Genomic DNA, 25293 nt, shown 5'->3' on the forward strand with positions numbered 1-25293 from the left:
TTTTAGAAAATATGATTTGCCAGAGTGGTTAGGAGACCCCGAGAGTAACAAGCTGTAGAAAATGGATTGATGGGTGGGCAAGAAAGGACAGATTAAAAAAAGAATAATAAAAAAAAAAAAGAAAGGAAAAAAACTTGTTTTTTTACTTGGCGCTACCCGCAGGCCGTAGTTTGGGGATCATGTAGTCGCATCGAATGGAAGCCTTTTGATCGTTGGCTACGCCAAAAATCTAACAAATCAGATTCGGCTATGAAAATACTGAGTTAAAGACAGCCCTAGTGAAATGTATTTGCCATTGTGATTGAATGCACTGTATATTGAGGACAATATTGTTCTTTTAAAAAAAAATTATTATTATTTTTTTGTCCTGGGATGGGAGAGTCTCTTAATGCTCTGATTTTCTGTTTCCATACCACTGAACCACCAGTTGGGGATGAAGTCAATGTTGTCATCCATGAGTTTAAAAAGTGCTTTTTTAATGTCTCCTTATCATTAATCCTTTTTTTTTTCATGGAACTGGCAAAATTCTAAATACAAAATTACGAATGTTAATGTATAAAAGATGCTAAACAGCCTGTGCGTTTATACAGCAACAGGGCCTCCGGGCGTCAGAGTCTGGTTTGATGTACACTCGAACACTTGTCAGACAGCAGCAATTACTTTCAACCGTGACGCACAGTGAACTTAATACCATGTGAGTCATTGACTTTTTTAAAAAAAACAAAAAAAACTTTACCTTCTTGTGCTCTAATTCATGTTTAAAAAAAGGGTTTTCAATATGAGCATAACAAAAATTAGAATACACTTTGAGTAAAAATGTTGTTTTCTAATCCTTCCTAATCCTAAGAAACTGGAAATTGTGATGTATCATGTTGTATGCTTGCATGTTCGAAATAAACTCAAACTCAAACTTGTTAACATTTTGTAAAATATAATACTGAAAATCATTTGTCTTGTCTGTATAAGAAGTCCATGTTGTGATTCTTCTCCGGGAAACTCTGTTACAGCCGACAGAAACGACTAACCCTAAATTTCCACTGGATGTGGAAGGACTACGATTCGGTCCGGTCAATACTTGGAGGCGGGTATGACGTCATGCGGTTAAATTGTGCACATTCGCACAATACAGTTGGTATGAGGAATTAATTCAACATGCAAGCAGAAGATCCAACTAGGGAAGAGGGTACACATAGAGTAAATATCACTATAAGCCACTACTTTCTTCCTACGCTTTGAGCCATGCGGCTTATAATGCGGTGTGGAAAATGTATGGATTTTGCTTTGCTAAAGGCCATGATGCAAATAGTTAAAAAACAAACAAACGCAGATGCACTGAACATGTGTATTATTTTTTGTGCTATGGCACCATCTTTTGGACACGTTTGCTCACTGCAGGTGCTGCAGTGCCTTTTTTGTTTAAAACAGGGGTCTCCAAACCTTTTGACACAGGGGCCGCATTGGGTTAAAACAGTTGGGCGGGGGGCGGGCTATATATATATATATATATATATATATATATATATATATATATATATATAAATATAATGTATATATATAGTCGAGGTTACTGTGTTTTATCTGTTATACAGTGCTCAATAACGGTGCAATATACGTTAGGTCAGGAAAAAACACAAAGGCTATTTCATCCCTACAAGCCTGTTTTGCAGGTTTCCCTGCTCTTCAGGGGATTTTAAATCTCTTCAGGGGATTTTTATTATTATGTATTCCTCGCGCACTAATTGACTGAAAGAGCGGCGCGAGCGCGATGATGTCACGTTATCGATGGGGAAAATGCATTTTTAGACAATATGATTTGCTTGAGCGGCTAGGAGACACCGAGCGTAACAAGCGGTAGAAAATGGACTAGAAAGGACAGATTTAAAAAATAAATAAATAAATAAATACCCCTGGTTTAGAGCTTTCAACCGGAAGTAGAAGTGCTGTTCCTTTTTATAGCTGTCCATAGCGTAGCTACTTGTACGGATTTTCCATTCATTGCTCCAAGCAACGTTTGTACATTTTGCAATATAACTAAAACTGTTCATACTTACTAAACCGTCCCATGTGTGATGTCTGCAGGACTGTTTTTGTACATATTTGTACCGGCTATTGTAATGTAATCAAGCGAGCGTAATAATTATTACCTTACAATGGCATTATTTTTGTATTGTCTCAGTTTTCACAAATTCCTCATTAATTCACAAAAACGTCACCATGGAATTATTGAGTCTGTTTAGCTGATCGGGGAGTGAGCTTCCGCATCTCATGGGTCCATGGCGATGACTTCTGTTTTGTTTGATCAGCCGTTTTACGGCCGTGGTACAGGCACCGTTTGGAAACAATTAAGATAAGTAAATAAACACTTACAAAATATTTCTTTGTGAAAAACAAATTTCTCAATGTATATATCGGCAGTTTATAGTACGGTGCGGCTAATACAGTGCATGGAATTGTTTTATTTTTCAAAATTTCAGTGAATGTGGCTTATAAACCGGTGCGCTCTACAGTCTGGAAAATAAAGACATTTGATTTGTTCAATCGATCGCAACTGGACTGTTTGGTTTTTCTTAGAAGACGTTTCGCCTCTCATCCCAGTTGGATTTATTAGTTCATTCTAATAGACTTACATAGGTCAGATCTAGTCTTAAGACTCTGGGAAATCACACCTCAACATCTGTCGTTGGCATTGACAATAGGATTGCTTGTTTGCATCTCAACAGTTATTTTTGTCACTACGATAGGGCGAAACCATCCTTGCCCAGGCACACTTTCCTGGTTTTGGAGTATAAATATTTTGGGTTTTGGCAGCAGCCGCTAGACTAAATCTGACCTATCTCAGTCTAAGTCTAAGACTTGATCTGACCAATCTAATCTAAGTCTAAATCTAAGACTACACCTGACCAATCTAAGTCTATGAGCATGAACTGATGGAGCCTACTTTGATGATAAGCTGCATCCACTGTGGACTGGACTTTCGCTGATATATTGGATCCACTATGGATTGGACTTTCACAATATTATGTCAGACCCACTCGACATCCATTGCTTTCAGTCTCCCCTAGAGGGGGGGGGGGGTTACCCACATATGCGGTCCTCTCCAAGGTTTCTCATAGTCATTCACATCGACGTCCGACTGGGGTGAGTTTTTCCTTGCCCTTATGTGGGCTCTGTACCGAGGATGTTGTTGTGGCTTGTGCAGCCCTTTGAGACACTTGTGATTTAGGGCTATATAAATAAACATTGATAAACATTGATTGATAAGCGAAAGGTCTTCTAAGACAAACCAAACAGTCCAGTTGTGATCGATTGAACGCCCTGAGATGACATTGACCTGGATGAATGAGAATATCCATACACAGTGTTGTATTCTGAAAATCAACCTGATTTATTTTGTTTGTGCCGCTCCACCACGTCTGTGTGAAATATTTGCTCCGGCTTCGGACGAAAATCGAAGCTCTGCGCATGTGTTGAGGAGGGCTTCGGAATGACGCGGGCCTTCCGAAGCCGTGATGCAGGCAGTGCGTCCAGTGGAAATAGACACATTGCTTAGAATGGAGACTTCTCGGCTCTGCCGCTGTGCCGGAGAAATTGAAATCCGGTAGAAAATTGGTGTTCAGACCTGCACGAGTGAAAGCGTGTTTGTGCACAAATCATAGATTTCTACCCTGTAGTCTTCCAAGTGCACTTAGCGCAGTGTACTGAGAGGAAAAGCTTGCTTGTGCCCTAAAGCAGAGCGGAGCGACTCGTGGCAGCTTCATCTGAGCGCTCAGCCCTGTACTTGATCAGGAAAAAAAATGTGCAAATTCAGATGCAGAACATCCAGCCGTGGTCAAAAGTTTACATACACTTGTAAAGAACATAATGTCATGGCTGTCTTGAGTTTCCAATCATTTCTACAACTCTTATTTTTTTGTGATAGAGTGATTGGAGCACATACTTGTTGGTCACAAAAAACATTCATGAAGTTTAGTTCTTTTATGAATTTATTATGGGTCTACTGAAAATGTGACCAAATCTGCTGGGTCAAAAGTATACATACAGCAATGTTAATATTTGGTTACATGTCCCTTGGCAAGTTTCACTGCAATAAGGCACTTTTGGTAGCCATCCACAAGCTTCTGGCAGGCTTCCGGTAGAATTTTTGGCCACTCCTCTTGACAAAATTGGTGCAGTTCAGCTAAATTTGTTGTTTTTCTTACATGGACTTGTTTCTTCAGCATTGTCCACATGTTCTTAATGGGGTTTAAGTCAGGGAATGCCATTCTAAAACCTTAATTCTAGCCTGATTTAGCCATTTCTTTACCACTTTTGACGTGTGTTCGGGGTCATTGTCCTGTTGGAACACCCGACTGCGCCCAAGACCCAACCTGCGGGCTGATGATTTTAGGTTGTTCTGAAGAATTTGGAGGTAATCCTCCTTTTTCATTGTCCCATTTACTCTCTGTAAAGCACCAGTTCCATTGGCAGCACGACAGGCCCAGATCATAATACTACCACCACCATGCTTGACGGTACACATGGTGTTCCTGGGATTAAAGGCCTCACCCTTTCTCCTCCAAACATATTGCTGGGTATTGTGGCCAAACAGCTACATTTTGTTTCCTCCGACCACAGATACAAAAATAAGAGTTGTAGAAATGATTGGAAACTCAAGACAGCCATGACATTATGTTCTTTACAAGTGCATGTAAACATTTGACCACGACTGTATATTTATAACACAGTTCAATAAACACATTTTATGTCGTCCTAATGTTTTTTTTTTAATATGGCTCACCTACACATCCCTGGTTTTCAACACAACAGAGTTGAAGAAGTGAGTGTCGGATGTTAAACATCACACTTTTGGCCTCTGTTCGACTCTGATACAGCCTTATAAGGCCAGTGTGAAAGGGGCTACTGTGCTTATGGGAGCTGAGAGGGGCTTGGCTCACAACAGCTCTCATGTAACTTCAGGTAACTTCCATCCAAGGTTTTCCTCTCTGAAAAAACGTGATCTGATGGTGGGTACAAGAGTTGAGTTGAGTTTGAGTTTATTTGGAACATGCATGCATACAACATGATACGTCACAATGTCCAGTTTCTCTATTCGACATGTTCGAAAAGGAGTAAGAAGAAGCAGAGCTTATTTAATCCTACCCCTTTTCCTTTACATAGCAGTGGCTAAAATTGTTGTAATAACAATAAAAGTAATAACAATAAAAATAAATAAATAATAATTGTTGAAGTAAGTTATATTTCATATGATGAAATGAGTAAGATTATCTAGAAAATGAATGGATGGATGAAATAAATTCAGAATGTTTATCATGGTTCTTCTTCTTTGTACTTTGTAAACACTTTAAGTTTGATAAGTTTCTTGAAGTGGATCATATTAGTACTTTGTTTGATTTCTTTGCTTAATCCATTCCATAATTTAATTCCACATACTGATATACTGAAGGTCTTAAGTGTTGTACGTGCGTACAAATGTTTTAGATTACATTTCTCTCTAAGATTATATTTCTCCTCTTTTGTTGAGAAGAATTGTTTTATATTCTTGGGTAGCAGGTTGTAGTTTGCTTTGTGTATAATTTTAGCTGTTTGCAAATTCACTAAGTCATGGAATTTCAGTATTTTTGATTCAATGAATAAAGGGTTTGAATGTTCTCTATATCCGACATTATGTATTATTCTCACTGATCTTTTTTGTAACACCGTTAATGAATGAAGTGTACTTTTGTAGTTATTTCCCCATATTTCTGCACAATAACTCAGATATGGTAGAACAGTGTTTTTCAACCTTTTTTGAGCCAAGGCACATTTCTTGCGTTGAAAAAATCCGGAGGCACACCACCAGCAGAAATCAATAAAAAACTAAACTCAGTTGACGGTAAAAAGTCGTTGTCGCAATTGTTGGATATGACTTTAAACCAGTGGTTCTTAACCTGGGTTCGATCAAACCCTAGGGGTTCGGTGAGTCGGCCTTAGGGGTTCGGTGGAGCCTCCGCCACGGAGGTAAAGACACATTCGACTTATCGTGTAAATAAAAACTTCTCCCTATCGGCGTATAATGGATACCCCCAAACAATGTTCCCTCTACGTTTTCATCTGACTTGCAGGTTGTTTGATTGATCGATTGAAACTTTTACTAGCAGATTGCAAAGGAAGATAATACATTATATGAAACAGTACAGTTTACACAGTACAGTACATATTCCGTACATTTGACCACTAAATGGTAACACCCGAATAAGTTTTTCAACTTGTTTAAGTCGTTAATCAATGCATGGTAATGTGTGTAAGGTGTGTAATTTGTTGTGAGTTCATGCACTGTGTTGGTTTTGTTCCTTGAACAAGTTGATGTTCATGCACGGTTCATTTTGTGCACCAGTAAAAAAACGTATAACTTTTTCTTGGATTTGAAAAACTTTTTTTTTTTTTTCACTAAAGAAGGGTTCGGTGAATGCGCATGTGAAACTGGTGGGGTTCGGTACCTCCAACAAGGTTAAGAACCACTGCTTTAAACCATAACAAACCGTGCATCAATATAGCTCTTGTCTCAAAGTAGGTGTACTGTCACGACCTGTCACATCACGCCGTGACTTATTTGGAGTTTTTTTTGCTGTTTTCCTGTGTGTAGTGTTTTAGTTCTTGTCTTGCGCTCCTATTTTGGTGGCTTTTTCTCTTTTTTTTGGTATTTTCCTGTAGCAGTTTCATGTCTTCCTTTGAGCGATGTTTCCCGCATCTACTTTGTTTTAGCAATCAAGAATATTTCAGTGGTTGTTATCCTTCTTTGTGGGGACATTGTTGATTGTCGTGTCATGTTCGGATGTACATTGTGGACGCCGTCTTTGCTCCACAGTAAGTCTTTGCTGTCGTCCAGCATTCTGTTTTTGTTTACTCTGTAGCCAGTTCAGTTTTAGTTTCGTTCTGCATAGCCTCCCCTAAGCTTCAATGCCTTTTCTTAGGGGCACTCACCTTTTGTTTATTTTTGGTTTAAGCATTATACTCCTTTTTACCTACACTCTGCCTCCCGCTGTTTCCGACATCTACAAAGCAATTAGCTACCGGCTGCCACCTACTGATATGAAAGAGTATTACACTGTTACTCTGCCGAGCTCTAGACAGTGCCGACACTCAACAACACATAATTTGCAGACTATAATTACTGGTTTGCAAAAAATATTTGTAACCCAAATAGGTGAAATTAAATAATCTCCAACAGCACACCAGACTGTATCTCACTGGTCGAGAACGTGTTTAGCTTTATTCATTATTAACGTGTTTCTTGCTACTTAACGTTGTATATTTTTTTACATGAGATTTCCAGTTCAATTTATTATCAATCATTATACCTAGAAATTTGGTTTCATGTGCAACGGTTTTCTGGCGCCAACCGACCCATGTTTCCACCCCCCCTTGCAAAATGATCTTAGCGTCCCCGGATCAAGAATGTGTTGAAAAGTACGCAACTATGTCGCGGTGTCACAACGCTAAGAAGAGGCATGTGCACAATGAGGGGCTTTGGCTCGGGTCGGTGCGGTTTTTGGACCGCTCCGGTTGCTTCAGAGATGCAGTCTGGCACCACGTTGAGGGATTTCATGCCGACTTTCAGCAGCCAACACCCTCAGTACCATCGAACCTCTCGGTCACATGTGGACCTCCTCCCCCACGTGCCATGTTCTATTGGGCGTGCATGTTCAATCACTATTATTGGATTTGATTCATTAGGAGGGAGCTGATGGATTAAACCCTTTACAAACCAAATTGCTTCTTTTAAATTCTATCATCCTATTATGTTTGTCAAAATGGCTTTGTGCATTACTCGTGCCGATTTTATCCTTCTCTTGAGCCAAATGTTTTCAAAATGCTTTCCATGTGTTGTTGTTGTTTTTTTGTTTTTTTTAAAAGAAGGGAATCCCAAGAGCTTTAAAGCAAGCGTATTGTTGTAAGAAGCGGGAGGAGTTTTCTGCCGGTGCCAGACAGTGTCAGGCCTGGCTGTTAAGGCAGTGTTTTTCAACCACTGTGCCGCGGCACACTAGTGCAGTGTTTTTCAACTTTTTCTGAGCCAAGGCACATTTTTTTCATTGAAAAAATCTCGAGGCACACCACCAGCAGAAAACATTGAAAAATGAAACTCGGCAGCCGATATTGACAATAAAAAGTTGTTCTCGCAATTGTTGGAAATGAATTCAAACCATAACCAAGCATGCATCACTATAGCTCTTGTCTCAAAGTAGGTGTACTGTCACGACCTGTCACATCACGCCGTGACTTATTTTGAGTTTTTTGGTGTTTTCCTGTGCGTAGTGTTTTAGTTCTTGTCTTGTGCGCCTATTTTGTTGTTGATTGTCATGTCACGTACGGATGTACTTTGTGGACGCCGTCTGCTGCTCCACACGCTGTAAGTCTTTGCTGTCGTCCAGCATTCTGTTTTTGTTTACTTTGCAGCCAGTTCAGTTTTAGCTTTGTTTAGCATAGCCATCCCTAAGTCTTTTGTTTATTTTTGGTTTAAGCATTAGATACCTTTTTACCTGCTCCCTGCCTCCCGCTCTGTCGTCTGCATATTGTGATCGTGACAAACCATGTTCCCGACATCTACAAAGCAATTAGCTACCTGCTGCCACCTACTGATATGGAAGAGTATTACACGGTTACTCTGCCGAGCTCTAGACAGCACAGACACTCAACAACAACACATTTGCGGATTATAATTACTGGTTTGCAAACATTTTTTTAACCCAATTAGGTGAACTGACATAATCTCCCACGGCACACCAGACAATATCTCAGGGTACACTAGTGTGCCGCGGCACAGTGGTTGAAAAACACTGCACTAGTGTACCTTAGTGTGCCGTGGGAAATTATGCAATTTCACCTAATTGGTCGGAAAAATATTTTCTGCAAACCAATAGTTATAATCTGCAATCCGTTGTAGAGTGTCTGTGCTGTCTGGAGATCAGCAGAGTAACCATGTAATACTCTTCCGTACCAGTAGGTGGCAGCAGGTAGCTCATTGCTTTGTAAGCCTACTTTGAGACAAGAGAATTAATGATGGTTATGGTTTGAATGAATCATTTTCGGTATGATACCGTCTGTGAAACGTACCGGTCCCCGGCCCCCCCCCCCCCCCCGACCCCCTTTAAGACATGGCTAGCTAACGTCCATCCGCCGTCGGCAGTGTTTTAGCTATTTCTAAATCACTAATCCTCGCCGCCATGGCGACAAATAAAGTAAGTTTCTTACAAGTATCATCCCTGCAGGACGAGGAATAGCTAAACATGCTTCACTACACACCGTAGCTCACCGGCCTCACAATGTAAACAAACCCCATTGGTGGATCTACACCTGACATCCACTGTAATGATATCAAGTACAAGCACGTATCGATTTGATACTACTATGATTACGTCGATATTTTTTGGCATCACAACATCATCTTTCGTTTTTTTTAAATGTATATTATGTTTATAAACTCAGGAAATATGTCCCTGGACACATGAGGACTTTGAATATGACCAATGTATGATCCTGTAACTATTTGGTATCTGACTGATACCCAAATTTGTGGTATCATCTAAAGTATCAAACAACAGAAGAATAAGTGATTATTACATTTTAGCAGAAGTGTATATAGAACATGTTAAAAGAGAAAGTAAGCAGATATTAACAGTAAATGAACGAGTAGATGAATAGTTCATTTTCTACCACTTGTCCTTAATAATGTTGACAAAATAATAGAATGATAAATGATACAATATGTTACTGCATATGTCAGCAGACTAAATTAGGAGCCTTTGTTTGTTTACTTACTACTAAAAGACAAGTTGTCTTGTATGTTCACTATTTCATTTAAGGACTTAACTGCAATAAAAACATATGTTTAATGTACCCTAAGATTTGTTGTAAAAATAAAGCCAATAATGCAATTTGTTTGTGGTCCCCTTTATTTAGAAAAGTACTGAAAAGTACCGAAATAATTTTAGTACCGGTACCAAAATATTGGTATCACTAGTTTGAAGTCCTATCGAACAATTGCGTCAGGTATTTGATGAGAACGACTTTATATTGTCAATATAGGCTATTGAGTTTCGTTTTTAACATTTTCTGCTGGTGGTGTCTGTCATTTATTGGTTACTCGGGTCACAGGACAATAGCGGAACCATTGTAAGGGGGACCTAAGGGCGGGGGACACGGGATATGATGACACGTGTTGTGTGTTGGACACCTGGAAGTGGAAAATGTAAGAGCGGGAATAAAAGACAGAAAAAGACAATAAGCTTTCTTTTGGTGTATTATTAAGCTTAGATTGCTAATAAGTGACAAGTTTGGCACACAACAATGGCGACGAGGATGGGATAGTGTCCCCCTGGATTTTTTCAGTTAAAAAAATGGGCCTTGGCTCAAAAAAGGTTGAAAAACTCTGTGTCAGGCATGAATGCAAACAGCACGTAGATTACAAGAGACAGGGCGTGTCTGTCTGCTCGTAATGGACCAAACCTTAGTCGGTGTTTGCTCTATGATGAAGATTGTTTATGTCTTTTCAAGGTATGCGGGGCATCTGTAGCTAAAAGAGGTGTGTGGCCCCTGTGACGAGCAAACAAAAGTGATCTGTTGATGTGTTTGACTCCTTTTCTACTTTTTATTACAGTGCCTGGAGCCCTGCAAGGAATCCTGGGACCTGAAAGAAAACCAGTGCCAGGATTTGTGCGAGGTATGTCCTGAGCAGAGGTATATTTTTGCATTAGTAAAGCCACGCAACAAAATAGAGTGGAGTCTCGCAGCCTATAATTAAACTGTTGGCATCAATATTAAGTCACATTTATTTTCATGACTGTTGTACAAGTGTACAAAAAGTTAGTAATTTGATAAACTATTTATACAATAAATAATAATAATCAAACACACCAATCTATATTGTACCAACAAAAGAGTATCGTATTTTACGGACCATAGGGCGCACCAGATTATAAGGCGCACTGCCGATGAATGGTCTATTTTTGATCTTTTTTCATATACCGGATTATAGGGCGCATTAAAGGAGTCATATATTATAATTTTTTTCTAAATGTAAAACACTTCCTTGTGGTCTACATAACATTTAATGGTGGTTCTTTGGTCAAAATGTTGCATAGATTATGTTTTACAGATCATCTTCAAGCCGCTTTCTGACAGTTGCTTTCGGATGCGCCGTTTTGTGGGCGGTCTTATTTACGTGGCTCACCTTCAATCAATCAATCAATCAATATTTATCTATATAGCCCTAAATCACAAGTGTCTCAAAGGGCTGCACAAGCCACAACGACATCCTCGGCTCAGAGCCCACATAAGGGCAAGGAAAAACTCACAACCCAGTGGGTAGTCGATGTGAATGACTATGAGAAACCTTGGAGAGGACCGCAAATGTCGGTGACACAATATGTTACTGCATATGTCAGCTGACTAAATTAGAAGCCTTTGTTTGCTTACTTACTAATAAAAGACAAGTTGTCTTGTATGTTCACTATTTTATTTAAGGACAAACTTGCAATAAGAAACATATGTTTAATGTACCCAAAGATTTTTTGTTAAAATAAAGCCAATAATGCAATTTTTTGTGGTCCCCTTTATTTAGAAAAATACCAAAAAGTATCAAAATAGTTTTGGTACCGGTACAACACTAGCAAATACGTCACAGCAGATACGCGTCAATTCCGGTCCTTATTTCTTTGTACCGTATTTTTCGGACTATAAATCGCAGTTTTTTTCATATTTTGGCCGGGCTTCAGTGCGGCTTATATATGTTTTTTTCCTTCTTTATTATGCATTTTCGGCAGGTGCGACTTATACTCTGGTGCGACTTATACTCCGAAAAATACGGTAATCAAATCATATAATTTGTATTTCTTCATATATTACAAATAGCATAATATTTGCACAGAAAATTTTGCAGCCGAAAATTTACTTTATCGGATGTTGTGATGATGTATCCTGCGCACACGAATGACGTAGTTTGCCCAAAGATGACGTAAAAGTCGCAGTCAGGTCACATTCAGGACGCATTGCCGTTTTGGACTGCAGCTCCGTTTGAAAATATCAGATTCCAGTTGGAGTCGCAATACCTCCTGATGTGGCTTGAATCTGATAGGAAAAGATCACATTTGAAGCACTTTGGAGCGTTTAGACTTTCCAAAAATTCTGATCTGTGTCACTTGAGGGTAAAACAAATGATTTGGTGTGCAGTGTAAACTATGTGACATGGAAATAATTTTTGTTCCAAAAAGTCAGATGAAAACCAGTCACTGTTTCCATGCACTAAGTTAGTCTGATTTCACAAATAGTTTGTTTTTTGTATTTTTGCACCTACGTGTGAAGTCCACTTGTCCATGCACTTTCTCAAACGAGACGACTGGTCATATACAGTGTGCCTCCTGTACACCGGGGGGCGCTTATTTAATTTTAGTTCGGTTAAATTAATTCCTTTTCCGGTTGACCTATGACGTCACACTAGCCATCATAATGCAAATTTTTGTGGTCCCCTTTAATAAGAAAAGGATCGAAAAGTACCGAAAATAATCTAAATACATTTTGGTACCGGTACCGGTACCAAAATATTGGTATCGGGACAACACTAGTCCAACTTTTGATAAACATGGACAAAAGTCATTGGAGGTGTATCTCCAAAACTTTGTATGATTTCAGAAGCAATTTTTTCCTTAAATTGTGGTCAAATTCCCAATTGTTAGAGTTTCCACTGAGATTGTCTTATTTTACTTGCTGTGTATTAGAAATCAAATTGAATAATTTTCAGTGGTAAATAAATGAAAATAGGTTTTGTCTTGTTTTTCTCCTCCCAGCCCCTCTTTCCCAAGAAGCATTACGAGTGTCTCACCAGCTGCGAGTTTCTTAAGTCAATCGAAGGCGTCAAGCAGGGCGACTGTCCTGCTCCGGAGAAGGCAAGTGGCTTTGCGGCAGCCTGCGTGGAGAGCTGCGAGGAGGATGCAGAGTGTTCGGCCGTCAAAAAGTGCTGCTCCAACGGCTGTGGCCACACCTGCCAGCTGCCCAAGAACCTCTACAAAGGTAATTGAAACTTTGTCATAATTTGTCCGGCGAAACCTGGGATAATTCAAGTTACATTTACGTTAAAGTACCAATGATAGTCACACACACACTAGGTGTGGTGAAATTTTTCCTCTGCATTTGACCCATCCCCTCGTTCAACCCCTGGGAGGTGAGGGGAGCAGTGAGCAGCAGCGGTGGCCACGCTCGGGAATCATTTTTTGGTGATTTAACCCCCAATTCCAACCCTTGATGCTGAGTGCCAAGCAGGGAGGTAATGGGTCCCATTTTTATAGTCGTTGGTATGACTCGGCCGGGGTTTGAACTCACAACCTACCGATCTCAGGGCGGACACTCTAACCACTAGGCCAATAATTTATCTAAGGGCACGTCAGAAGCAGTATTTTTCCTTCATGAGTTCTGTTATAGGGGCCCTATTGTGCAAAAACAACTGTTCTTACCTATTGGTTATTTCTGTTGTGTATTTTGGGATCTGCATAGTCCTGAAAATTTGAATATAAAAACGTGGAGGAATTACAGAGATATTTATACAATAATCATGCCTTCCTTTCTACTTTTGCCATACGAGCCGTTTGGAATTTGCACAACATGTGATGTCAGCGGTGGGGAAAAACCTCTGCGTTTGATATAATTGTACCCAGAGTCCCTTGCGCACGTCCGCCATTGTAGTCCATGTTGTAGTCATTAAAGTCCTTCTTTTTCACTATCCTTTTGTTATGAGTAGAGATGTCCGATAATGGCTTTTTTGCCGATTTCCGATATTGTCCAACTCTTAATTACCGATTCCGATATCAACCGATACGGATATATACAGTCGTGGAATTAACACATTATTATGCCTAATTTTGTTGTGATGCCCCGCTGGATGCATTAAACAATGTAACAAGGTTTTCCAAAATAAATCAACTCAAGTTATGGAAAAAAATGCCAACATGACAATGCCATATTTATTATTGAAGTGCATTATTTTTTTTAACATGCCCCAAAACAGCAGCTTGGAATTTGGGACATGCTCTCCCTGAGAGAGCATGAGGAGGTTGAGGTGGGCGGCGTTGAGGTGGGAGCTAGGGGGTAGCGGGGGGTGTATATTGTAGCGTCCCGGAAGAGTTAGTGCTGCAAGGGGTTCTGGGTATTTGTTCTGTTGTGTTTATGTTGTGTTACGGTGCGGATGTTCACCCGAAATGTGTTTGTCATTCTTGTTTGGTGTGGGTTCACAGTGTGGCGCATATTTGTAACAGTGTTAAAGTTGTTTATACGGCCACCCTCAGTGTGACCTGTATGGCTGTTGACCAAGCATGCATGGCATTCACTTGTTTGTGTGAAAAGCCGTAGATATTATGTGACTGGGCCGGCACGCAAAGGCAGTGCCTTTAAGGTTTATTGGCGCTCTGTATTTCTCCCAACGTCCGTGTACACAGCTGCGTTTTAAAAAGTCATAAATTTTACTTTTTGAAACCGATACCGATAATTTCCGATATTGCATTTTAAAGCATTTATCGGCCGATAATATCGGCAGTCCGATATTATCGGACATCCCTAGTTATGAGGCACACTGGGTCGTGCATGGACATGAATCTTCCGCCGTCGCCTTTTCTAATACATGGTGACGTACAATAGAGTTGTAATTTATATCTGTCAGTAGACTCGCTATGGAAGTGCTCAAAACTACAACAAAGATCGTGGGGAGAAGACGCCTTCGAAGTGGAGCCAAGTAAATAATACACCTGTGTTGCAGCAGCTTCCAATTCATTGCAGACCTGCTTTTTGGTGGTTCTGTACTGTATATTTACTTTGTGTGTAAGCTATCTCTTCTCCTCCTGCATTGCTGCACACAAAAGGGTGAAAATTAGTCAAAACATGCAGCCCTATTGTGTAGCCTGTGCTATTATTTTTTGAAAAATGCACCACATGAGGGTGCTGTTATTAAACCCCAAAGTTCAAACTCATAAGTCGCCTTGACATGACATTTCTTACACAGCTCAATACCCTCTGTAAAGCACCCACAGTTTCCTTAGGGCAGGGGTCGGCAACCCAAAAAGTTGAAAGAGCCATATTGGACCAAAAATACAAAAAACAAATCTGTCATGGAGCCGCAAAAAATGAAAAGCCGTATAAACGTCTTATAATGAAGGCAACACATGATGTAAGTGTCTATATTAGCTATAATAGCCTACTATCAAAATTACTTTAAAAGTCTTGAATACATGTTATAATGAAGACAACACATGATGTAAGTGTATATATTAGTTATATTAGCCTACTATCAAAATGACTGTGTAGCAGGCTGAAGCAAATCTTTGTTGACAGAAATGTTGAAATGTAAAATTTATTCTACACATTTTTACAACATTAGAAACCATTAGTAAATTAGAGACTACTCAGAAGGTGAGATAACTCCTGGAAATTACTGGCCAAAGGTATAGATGTGTGTTAAAGTTAAAGGAAATGGCAGGCTGTCTTCTTTTAATAGATTTATTACAATCGTTGGCAAGCTAGGTAATGTTTGCTGTGGTCTGGAACAACATGGTACACAAACAACTATTAGAAATGCAGCCAATATTACATACAGATAATGTGCCATAAGACATGCAAAACTAAATTATTTACAAAGAGGATGAACGTGAAAAATATTAAATGAGCTCAAATATACCTACAAATGAGGCATAATGATGCAATTTTTTCCCCCACCCATCTTTTTCCATTTTCAAACCTTCTTTAAAAATGCTCCAGGGAGCCACTAGGGCGGCACTAAAGAGCCGCATGCGGCTCGAGAGCCGCGGGTTGCTGACCCCCGCCTTAGGGTGTTCAGCCGAATCACCACAACTGAGAAGCACATGGTGTCAAATTTGAGCAAGATTGGTTGAAAGACACACCTGCCATCAAGCAGAACATACACTATATTGCCAAAAGTATTTGGCCACTTGCCTTGACTCACATATGAACTTGAAGTGCCATCCCATTCCTAACCCATAGGGTTCAATATGATGTCGGTCCACCCTTTGCAGCTATTACAGCTTCAACTTTTCTGGGAAGGCTGTCCACAAGGTTGTGGAGTGGGTTTATAGGAATTTTACAGCGCATTGGTGAGGTCACACACTGATGTTGGTCGAGAAGGCCTGGCTCTCAGTCTCCGTTGTAATTCATCCCAAAGGTGTTCTATCAGGTTCAGGTCAGGACTCTGTGCAGGCCAGTCAAGTTCATCCACACCAGACTCTGTCATCCATGTCTTTATGGACCTTGCTTTTTGCACTGGTGCACAGTCACTAAGCTCCTGAGATCGGCCCATTCTTTCACAAATGTTTGTCGAGACAGTCTCCATGCTTAAGTGCTTGATTTTATACACCTGTGGCCGGGCCAAGTGATTAGGACACCTGATTCTGATCATTTGGATGGGTGGCCAAATACTTTTGGCAATATAGTGTATTTGCAGGGGCACAGGTGGATTCACCAACTAATCTTTCATAAAACGTTGAGGTTTGAGAATGTATTCCAAAGTATTTTAACCACAACCTATAGGGGGAAGCCTATAAGTCCTATGACTGTAGCTGTACAGTAAAACCATTCAGTAGTGCAACCTGAGTAGTCCTTTGTGAGAGTGTCGAGCTGTTATTCAAGGTCGGCGAGTTGGTAACTGGAACGCCACAGCGTCCGCTATCAGCACGTCGTTGTTGGTAGCTCCAGGCCAGAGCCAAGCGCTGCAGAGGACGAGTCCGCATCGATCTTTGAACCGCAACTGCCGCGGCCTGCTTTCAATCACCCTGCAGTCACAGTGCGCCCACAATCGTGTCCTCGCCACGTTCGGTAATGAGAGGCAAGTGCACACAGGCTGGAATGCGAGCTGGTGGACGCAGATGGTGAAATAATCTCAGGAGAGAGAGACTCCATGGCGGATGTCATGCCCCCAAAAGGTGAACAGAATGGTAATGTGGAAAGATGAAAAGAGCCTTAACCTTGAAAATCCCAGTGACCCGGTCAATGAAAACCATCCAGTGTTTTTTTTGTTTTTTTTAAAACCTACACAAGCAGCTGCCTACTTGATCATTTAGCGAGCGCGTGACAGCTGGCTGTCGCCGCTGCGTTTACGCAGAATTACATAAACATTTTGCTGAAGGTTCCAGCAAAATTGCTCCTGCGGTCTTTGGTGTTAAAGGTCTAATTAGTTGCTCATGGTCTAAAGAGTATAACAGTTTCTGTGTGTTCACGTAGCGTACGTTGTGTGTGCAGTCGTTGCCACGATGATCCATAATGCTGGAAGCCATTAGCAAACATAAGCAGAGTGAAATGGAGCATTTCCCTCTGTGAGATCACTCTCAGATGTGTCCAAAATGTGACTGAGCATCTTGGACCCCCAACGGGGCTTGTTATACAAAAATATGCAGTCATCTTGAGAGGTGGGAATCACAAAGTAACTCGCTGTACGGTACCACTGCAATATTTTCATGATAAAGCAATTTGATACATTGGAAGAAAATACTGTTATTGTATACATTTTCTTAAAGGGGAACATAATCACCAGACCTATGTAAGCGTCAATATATACATTGATGTTGCAGAAAAAAGACCATATATTTTTTTAATCGATTTCCGAACTCTAAATGGGTGAATTTTGGTGAATTAAACGCCTTTCTATTATTCGCTCTTGGAGCGATGACGTCACAACGTGACGTCACATTGGGAAGCAATCCGCCATTTTCTCAAACACATTACAAACACAGAGTCAAATCAGCTCTGTTATTTTCCGTTTTTTCGACTGTTTTCCGTACCTTGGAGACATCATGCCTCGTCGGTGTGTTGTCGGAGGGTGTAACAACACGAACAGGGACGGATTCAAGTTGCACCAGTGGCCCAAAGATGCAAAAGTGGCAAGAAATTGGACGTTTGTTCCGCACACTTTACCGACGAAAGCTATGCTACGACAGAGATGGCAAGAATGTGTGGATATCCTGCGACACTCAAAACAGATGCATTTCCAACGATAAAGTCAAAGAAATCTGACGCCAGACCCTCAGGAAAAGAGCGCGGATGAGGGTATGTCTACAGAATATGTTGATGAAAACTGGGCTGTCTGCACTCTCAAAGTGCATGTTGGTGCCAAATGTATTTCATATGCTGTAAACCTAGTTCATAGTTGTTAGTTTCCTTTAATGCCAAACAAACACATACCAATCGTTGGTTAGAAGGCGATCGCCGAATTCGTCCTCACTTTCTCCCGTGTCGCTGGCTGTCGTGTCGTTTTCGTCGGTTTCGCTTGCATACGGTTCAAACCGATATGGCTCAATAGCTTCAGTTTCTTCTTCAATTTCGTTTTCGCTACCTGCCTCCACACTACAACCATCCGTTTCAATACATGCGTAATCTGTTGAATCGCTTAAGCCGCTGAAATCCGAGTCTGAATCCGAGCTAATGTCGCTATAAACTTGCTGTTCTATCCGTCATGTTTGTTTGTGTTGGCATCACTATGTGACGTCACAGGAAAGCTTGAAGCTTTTTTTAGGGATATTGCGTGATGGGTAAAATTTTGAAAAAAACTTCGAAAAATAAAATAAGCCACTGGGAACTGATTTTTAATGGTTTTAACCCTTCTGAAATTGTGATAATGTTCCCCTTTAAGGCTCGAGTGAGCCAACTTACACGGCAGCTTGCACTAAACGGACATATTGCAACAAGAACATTACACAAACAAAGAGATTGATTTCAAAGAGTTTTGGTTTCCGATGCTTTGCTTACGTTATGTTTTTTCTGAAATATGGTTGTACGGTATTAGTATATTACTGCGATACTAATGAATCATGTTCGGTACTATACCGCCTCTGAAAGGTTTTGTCAAAATAATAGAATGATAAATGACACAATATGTTGCTGCATATGTCAGCTGACTAATTAGGAGCCTTTGTTTGTTTACTTACTACAAAAAGATAAGTTGTCTAGTATGTTCACTATTTTATTTAAGGACTAACTTGCAATAAGAAACATATGTTTAATGTACCGTAAGATTTTTGGTTTCAAATAAAGCCAATAATGCTATTTTTTGTGGTCCCCTTTATTTAGAAAAGTATCAAAGTACTGAAAAGTATCAAAATAATTTTAGTACCGGTACCAAAATATTGGTATTAGGACAACACTACGACAATATTTTTATGGTAATGCAATAGTGCGATATTTGATACATTGGAATAAAAATACTGTTATTGTGTACATTTTCTTAAGGCTCGAGTGAGCCAACTTACACGGCAGCTTGCATTTCCATCCATCCATCCATCCATCCATCCATCCATCCATCCATCTTCTTCCGCTTATCCGAGGTCGGGTCGCGGGGGCAGCAGCTTAAGCAGGGAAGCCCAGACTTCCCTCTCCCCAGCCACTTCGTCCAGCTCCTCCCGGGGGATCCCGAGGCGTTCCCAGGCCAGCCGGGAGAGATAGTCTTCCCAGCGTGTCCTGGGTCTTCCCCGTGGCCTCCTACCGGTCGGACGTGCCCGAAACACCTTCCTAGGGAGGCGTTCGGGTGGCATCCTGACCAAATGCCCGAACCACCTCATCTGGCTCCTCTCGATGTGGAGGAGCAGCGGCTTTACTTTGAGCTCCCCCCGAATGACAGAGCTTCTCACCCTATCTCTAAGGGAGAGCCCCGCCACTCGGCGGAGGAAACTCATTTCGGCCGCTTGTACCCGTGATCTTGTCCTTTCGGTCATGACCCAAAGCTCATGACCATAGGTGAGGATGGGAACGTAGATCGACCGGTAAATCGAGACCTTTGCCTTCCGGCTCAGCTCCTTCTTCACCACAACGGATCGATACAGCGTCCGCATTACTGACGACGCCGCACCGATCCGCCTGTCGATCTCACGATCCACTCTTCCCCCACTCGTGAACTAGACTCCGAGGTACTTGAACTCCTCCACTTGGGGCAAGATCTCCTCCCCAACCCGGAGATGGCACTCCACCCTTTTCCGGGAGAGAACCATGGACTCGGACTTGGAGGTGCTGATTCCCATCCCAGTCGCTTCACACTCTGCTGCGAACCGATCCAGTGAGAGCTGAAGATCTTGGCCGGAGGAAGCCATCAGGACCACATCATCTGCAAAAAGCAGAGACCTAATCCTGCAGCCACCAAACCAGATCCCCTCAACGCCCTGACTGCGCCTAGAAATTCTGTCCATAAAGGTTATGAACAGAATCGGTGACAAAGGGCAGCCTTGGCGGAGTCCAACCCTCACTGGAAACGTGTCCGACTTACTGCCGGCAATGCGGACCAAGCTCTGACACTGATTATACAGGGAGCGAACTGCCACAATAAGACAGTCCGTTACCCCATACTCTCTGAGCACTCCCCACAGGACTTCCCGGGGTACACGGTCGAATGCCTTCTCCAAGTCCACAAAGCACATGTAGACTGGTTGGGCAAACTCCCATGCACCCTCAAGGACCCTGCCGAGAGTATAGAGCTGGTCCACAGTTCCACGACCAGGACGAAAACCACACTGTTCCTCCTGAATCCGAGGTTCGACTATCCGGCGTAGCCTCCTCTCCAGTACACCTGAATAGACCTTACCGGGAAGGCTGAGGAGTGTGATCCCACGATAGTTGGAACACACCCTCCGGTTCCCCTTCTTAAAGAGAGGAACCACCACCCCGGTCTGCCAATCCAGAGGTACCGCCCCCGATGTCCACGCGATGTTGCAGAGTCTTGTCAACCAAGACAGCCCCACAACATCCAGAGCCTTAAGGAACTCCGGGCGGATCTCATCCACCCCCGGGGCCTTGCCACCGAGGAGCTTTTTAACTACCTCGGCAACTTCAGCCCCAGAAATAGGAGAGCCCACCACAGATTCCCCAGGCCCTGCTTCCTTATAGGAAGACGTGCTGGTAGGATTGAGGAGGTCTTCGAAGTATTCCCTCCACCGATCCACAACATCCGCAGTCGAGGTCAGCAGAGCACCATCCCCACCATACACGGTGTTGACACTGCACTGCTTCCCCTTCCTGAGGCGGCGGATGGTGGTCCAGAATTGCTTCGAAGCCGTCCGGAAGTCTTTTTCCATGGCCTCCCCGAACTCCTCCCATGTCCGAGTTTTTGCCTCCGCGACCGCTGAAGCCGCACACCGCTTGGCCTGTCGGTACCTGTCTGCTGCCTCAGGAGTCCCATGAGCCAAAAGAACCCGATAGGACTCCTTCTTCAGCCTGACGGCATCCCTCACCGCCGGCGTCCACCAACGGGTTCTAGGATTACCGCCACGACAGGCACCAACCACCTTGCGGCCACAGCTCCAATCGGCCGCCTCGACAATAGAGGTACGGAACATTGTCCACTCGGACTCAATGTCCAGCACCTCCCTCGTGACATGTTCAAAGTTCTTCCGGAGGTGGGAATTGAAACTCTCTCTGACAGGAGACTCTGCCAGGCGTTCCCAGCAAACCCTCACAATGCGTTTGGGCCTGCCAGGTCTGTCCGGCATCCTCCCCCACCATCGCAGCCAACTCACCACCAGGTGGTGATCGGTAGAAAGCTCCGCCCCTCTCTTCACCCGAGTGTCCAAAACATGAGGCCGCAAATCCGATGACACAACTACAAAGTCGATCATGGAACTGCGGCCTAGGGTGTCCTGGTGCCAAGTGCACATATGGACACCCTTATGTTTGAACATGGTGTTTGTTATCGACAATCTGTGACGAGCACAAAAGTCCAATAACAGAACACCACTCGGGTTCGGATCCGGGCGGCCATTCTTCCCAATCACACCTCTCCAGGTTTCACTGTCGCTGCCAACATGAGCGTTGAAGTCCCCCAGTAGAACGAGGGAATCACCCGGGGGAGCACTCTCCAGTACTCCCTCGAGTGAATCCAAAAAGGGTGGGTACTCTGAGCTGCTGTTTGGCGCGTAAACGCAAACAACAGTCAGGACCCGTCCCCCCACCCGAAGGCGGAGGGAAGCTACCCTCTCGTCCACCGGGTTGAACTCCAACGTGCAGGCTTTGAGCCGAGGGGCAACAAGAATTGCCACCCCAGCCCGTCGCCTCTCACTGCCGGCAAGGCCAGAGTGGAAGAGAGTCCAGCCCCTCTCAAGAGAAGTGGTTCCAGAGCCCTTGCTGTGCGTCGAAGTGAGTCCGACTATATCTAGCCGGAACTTCTCCACCTCACGCACTAGCTCAGGCTCCTTCCCCCCCAGCGAAGTGACGTTCCACGTCCCAAGAGCCAGCTTATGTAGCCGAGTATCGGACCGCCAAGTGCCCTGCCCTCGGCTGCCGCCCAGCTCACACTGCACCCGACCTCTATGGCCCCTGCTATGGGTGGTGAGCCCATTGGAGGGGGGACCCACGTTGCCTCTTCGGGCTGTGCCCGGCCGGGCCCCATGGGGACAGGCCCGGCCACCAGGCGCTCGCCATCGTGCCCCACCTCCGGGCCTGGCTCCAGAGGGGGGCCCCGGTGACCCGCGTCCGGGCGAGGGAAATCTGGGTCCTTGGTTTGTGTTCTTCATCGAGGTCTTCGAGCTGCTCTTTGTCTGATCCCTCACCTAGGACCAGTTTTCCTTGGGAGACCCTACCAGGGGGCATAGAAACCCCCGGACAACATAGCTCCTAGGATCATTGGGACACGCAAACTCCTCTACCACGGTAAGGTGGCAGCTCAGAGAGGAGCTTGCATTTAACGGATATATTGCAACAAGAACATTACACAAACAAAGAGAAAAGTAAGCTCTATATCAGTTCTTTGTTGATTTCAAAGAGTTTAGGTTTCCGATCCTTTACGTTATGTTTTGTTTGAAATAGGGTTGTACATTATTAGTATATTACTGCGATACTAATGAATCATGTTCGGTACTATACCGCCTCCGAAAAGCGTTGTCAAAATAATAGAATGATAAATGACACAATTTGTTACTGCAGTGTTTTTCAACCACTGTGCCGCGGCACACTAGTGTACCATGAGATATTGTTTGGTGTGCCGTGGGAGATTATGTAATTTCACCTAATTGGGTTAAAAATATTTTTTTGAAAACCAGTAATTATAATCCACAAATGTGTTGTTGTTGAGTGTCTGTGCTGTCTAGAGATCGGCAGAGTAACCGTGTAATATTCTTCCATATCAGTAGGTGGCAGTAGGTAGCTAATTGCTTTGTAGATGTCAAGAACATGGTTTGTTGTGATCACAATATGCGGGAGGCAGTGTGAAGGTAAAAAGGTATCTAATGCTTAAACCAAAAATAAACAAAGGGCAAGTGCTGCTAAGAAAAGGCATTGAAGCTTAGGGATGGCTATGCTAAACAAAGCTAAAACCAAACTGACTGCAAAGTAAACAAAAACAGAATGCTGGACGACAGCAAAGACTTACAGCGTGTGGAGCAGCAGACGGCGTCCATAAAGTACATCTGTACATGACATGACAATCAACAACAAAATAGGAGCGCGAGACAAGAAATAAAACACTACACACAGGAAAACACCAAAAACCTCAAAATAAGTCACGGCGTGATGTGAAAGGTCGTGACAGTACACCTACTTTGAGACAAGAGCTATAGTGATGCATGCTTGGTTACGGTTTAAATTAATATCCAACAATTGCGAGAACGACTTTTTATAGTCAATATTGATGCTGAGTTTCATTTTTTATGTTTTCTGCCGGTGGTGTGCCTCGGGATTTTTTCAATGAAAAAAATGTGCCTTGGCTCAAAAAAGGTTGAAATACACTGTGTTACTGCATATGTCAGCAGACTAATTAAGAGCCTTTGTTTGTTTACTTATTACTAAAAGATAAGTTGTCTAGTATGTTCACTATTTTATTTAAGGACTAACTTGCAATAAGAAACATATGTTTAATGTACCCTAAGATTTTTTGTTTCAAATAAAGCCAATAATGCTATTTTTTGTGGTTCCCTTTATTTAGAAAAGTATCAAAGTACCGAAAAGTATCAAAATAATTTTAGTACCGGTACCAAAATATTGATATTGGGACACCACTACTACAATATTTTTATGATATAGCAATAGTGCGATATTTGATACATTGGAAGAAAAATACTGTTATTGTATACATTTTCTTAAGGCCAGCTTACACGGCAGCTTGTACTAAATGGATATATTGCAACAAGAACATTACACAAACAAAGTGAAAAGAAAGCTCTATACCAGTTTTTTGTTGATTTCAAAGAGTTTAGGTTTTTGATCCTTTGATTACATTAGGTTTTGTCTGAAATAGGGTTGTACGGTATACCGGTATTAGTATATTACTGCGATACTAATGAATCATGTTCGGTACTATACCGCCTCTGAAAAGTACCGATCCGCCACGCCCCCGTCGTCGTCACGTCGTGTCATTGCTGGCAGACGAGCATGTACGGCAGCTCACAATCACGGAGTACTTACAAGCAGACACAGTGTGTAGACAGAAAAGGGAGAACGGACGCATTTTGGCTTAAAAACTAACGATAAAGGTGAAGTTATAACAGTGAAACACCCTCAGGAAGAGGTGCTTTAAGACATGGCTAGCTAGCTAGCGGCTAAAGTCCAGCCGCAGTCGGCAGTGTAGATCCATTGGTGGATCTACACCTGACATCCACTGTAATGATACCAAGTATAGGCGCGTATCAAGTCGATACTACTATGATTACGTCAATATTTTTTTCCATCACAACATCTTCATTCTTTTTTTTTTAAATGTATATTATGTTTATAAACTCAGGAAATATGTCCCTGGACACATGAGGACTTTGAATATGACCAATGTATGATCCTGTAACTACTTGGTATCGGATTGATACCCGAATTTGTGGTATCATCCAAAACTAATGTGAAGTATCAAACAACAGAAGAATAAGTGATTATTACCTTTTAACAGAAGTGTAGATAGAACATGTTAAAAAATAAAGTAAGCAGATATTAACAGTAAATGAACAAGTAGATGAATAGTTAATTTTCTACCACTTGTCCTTAATAAGTTTGACAAAATAATAGAATGGAAAATGACACAATATTTTACTGCATATGTCAGCAGACTAAATTAGGAGCCTTGCTGATTAGTTTGCAGATATATATATATATATATATATATATATATATATATATATATATATATATATATATATATATATATACACAGTATATATATATATATATATCTATATATATATATATATATATATATATTAAAAAATCCTTTGTCCCACACGCCATCAGACTGTACAACTCCTCTCTGGGGGAGGGGGTACTAGGATGACAGGGAATACAAAACAATAATGCAATACATTTTCACAACATGGT

At 42.1% G+C, this 25293-nt stretch overlaps 1 protein-coding gene across 2 annotated transcripts in view; it reads left to right on the plus strand.

The window, feature by feature from the left end:
- Positions 1-25293, plus strand: part of LOC133613561 (anosmin-1) — a 242013-nt gene that overhangs the window by 169068 nt on the left and 47652 nt on the right. For both annotated transcript variants that reach the window (XM_061971191.2, XM_061971192.1), the window contains 2 exons: positions 10634-10696; positions 12819-13041. In XM_061971191.2, the coding sequence (XP_061827175.1) occupies positions 10634-10696; positions 12819-13041 (286 nt within the window). The remainder of the gene's footprint in view (positions 1-10633; positions 10697-12818; positions 13042-25293) is intronic.

The sequence above is a fragment of the Nerophis lumbriciformis genome, linkage group LG13, assembly GCF_033978685.3.
Source record: "Nerophis lumbriciformis linkage group LG13, RoL_Nlum_v2.1, whole genome shotgun sequence".
NCBI lineage: Eukaryota > Metazoa > Chordata > Actinopteri > Syngnathiformes > Syngnathidae > Nerophis > Nerophis lumbriciformis.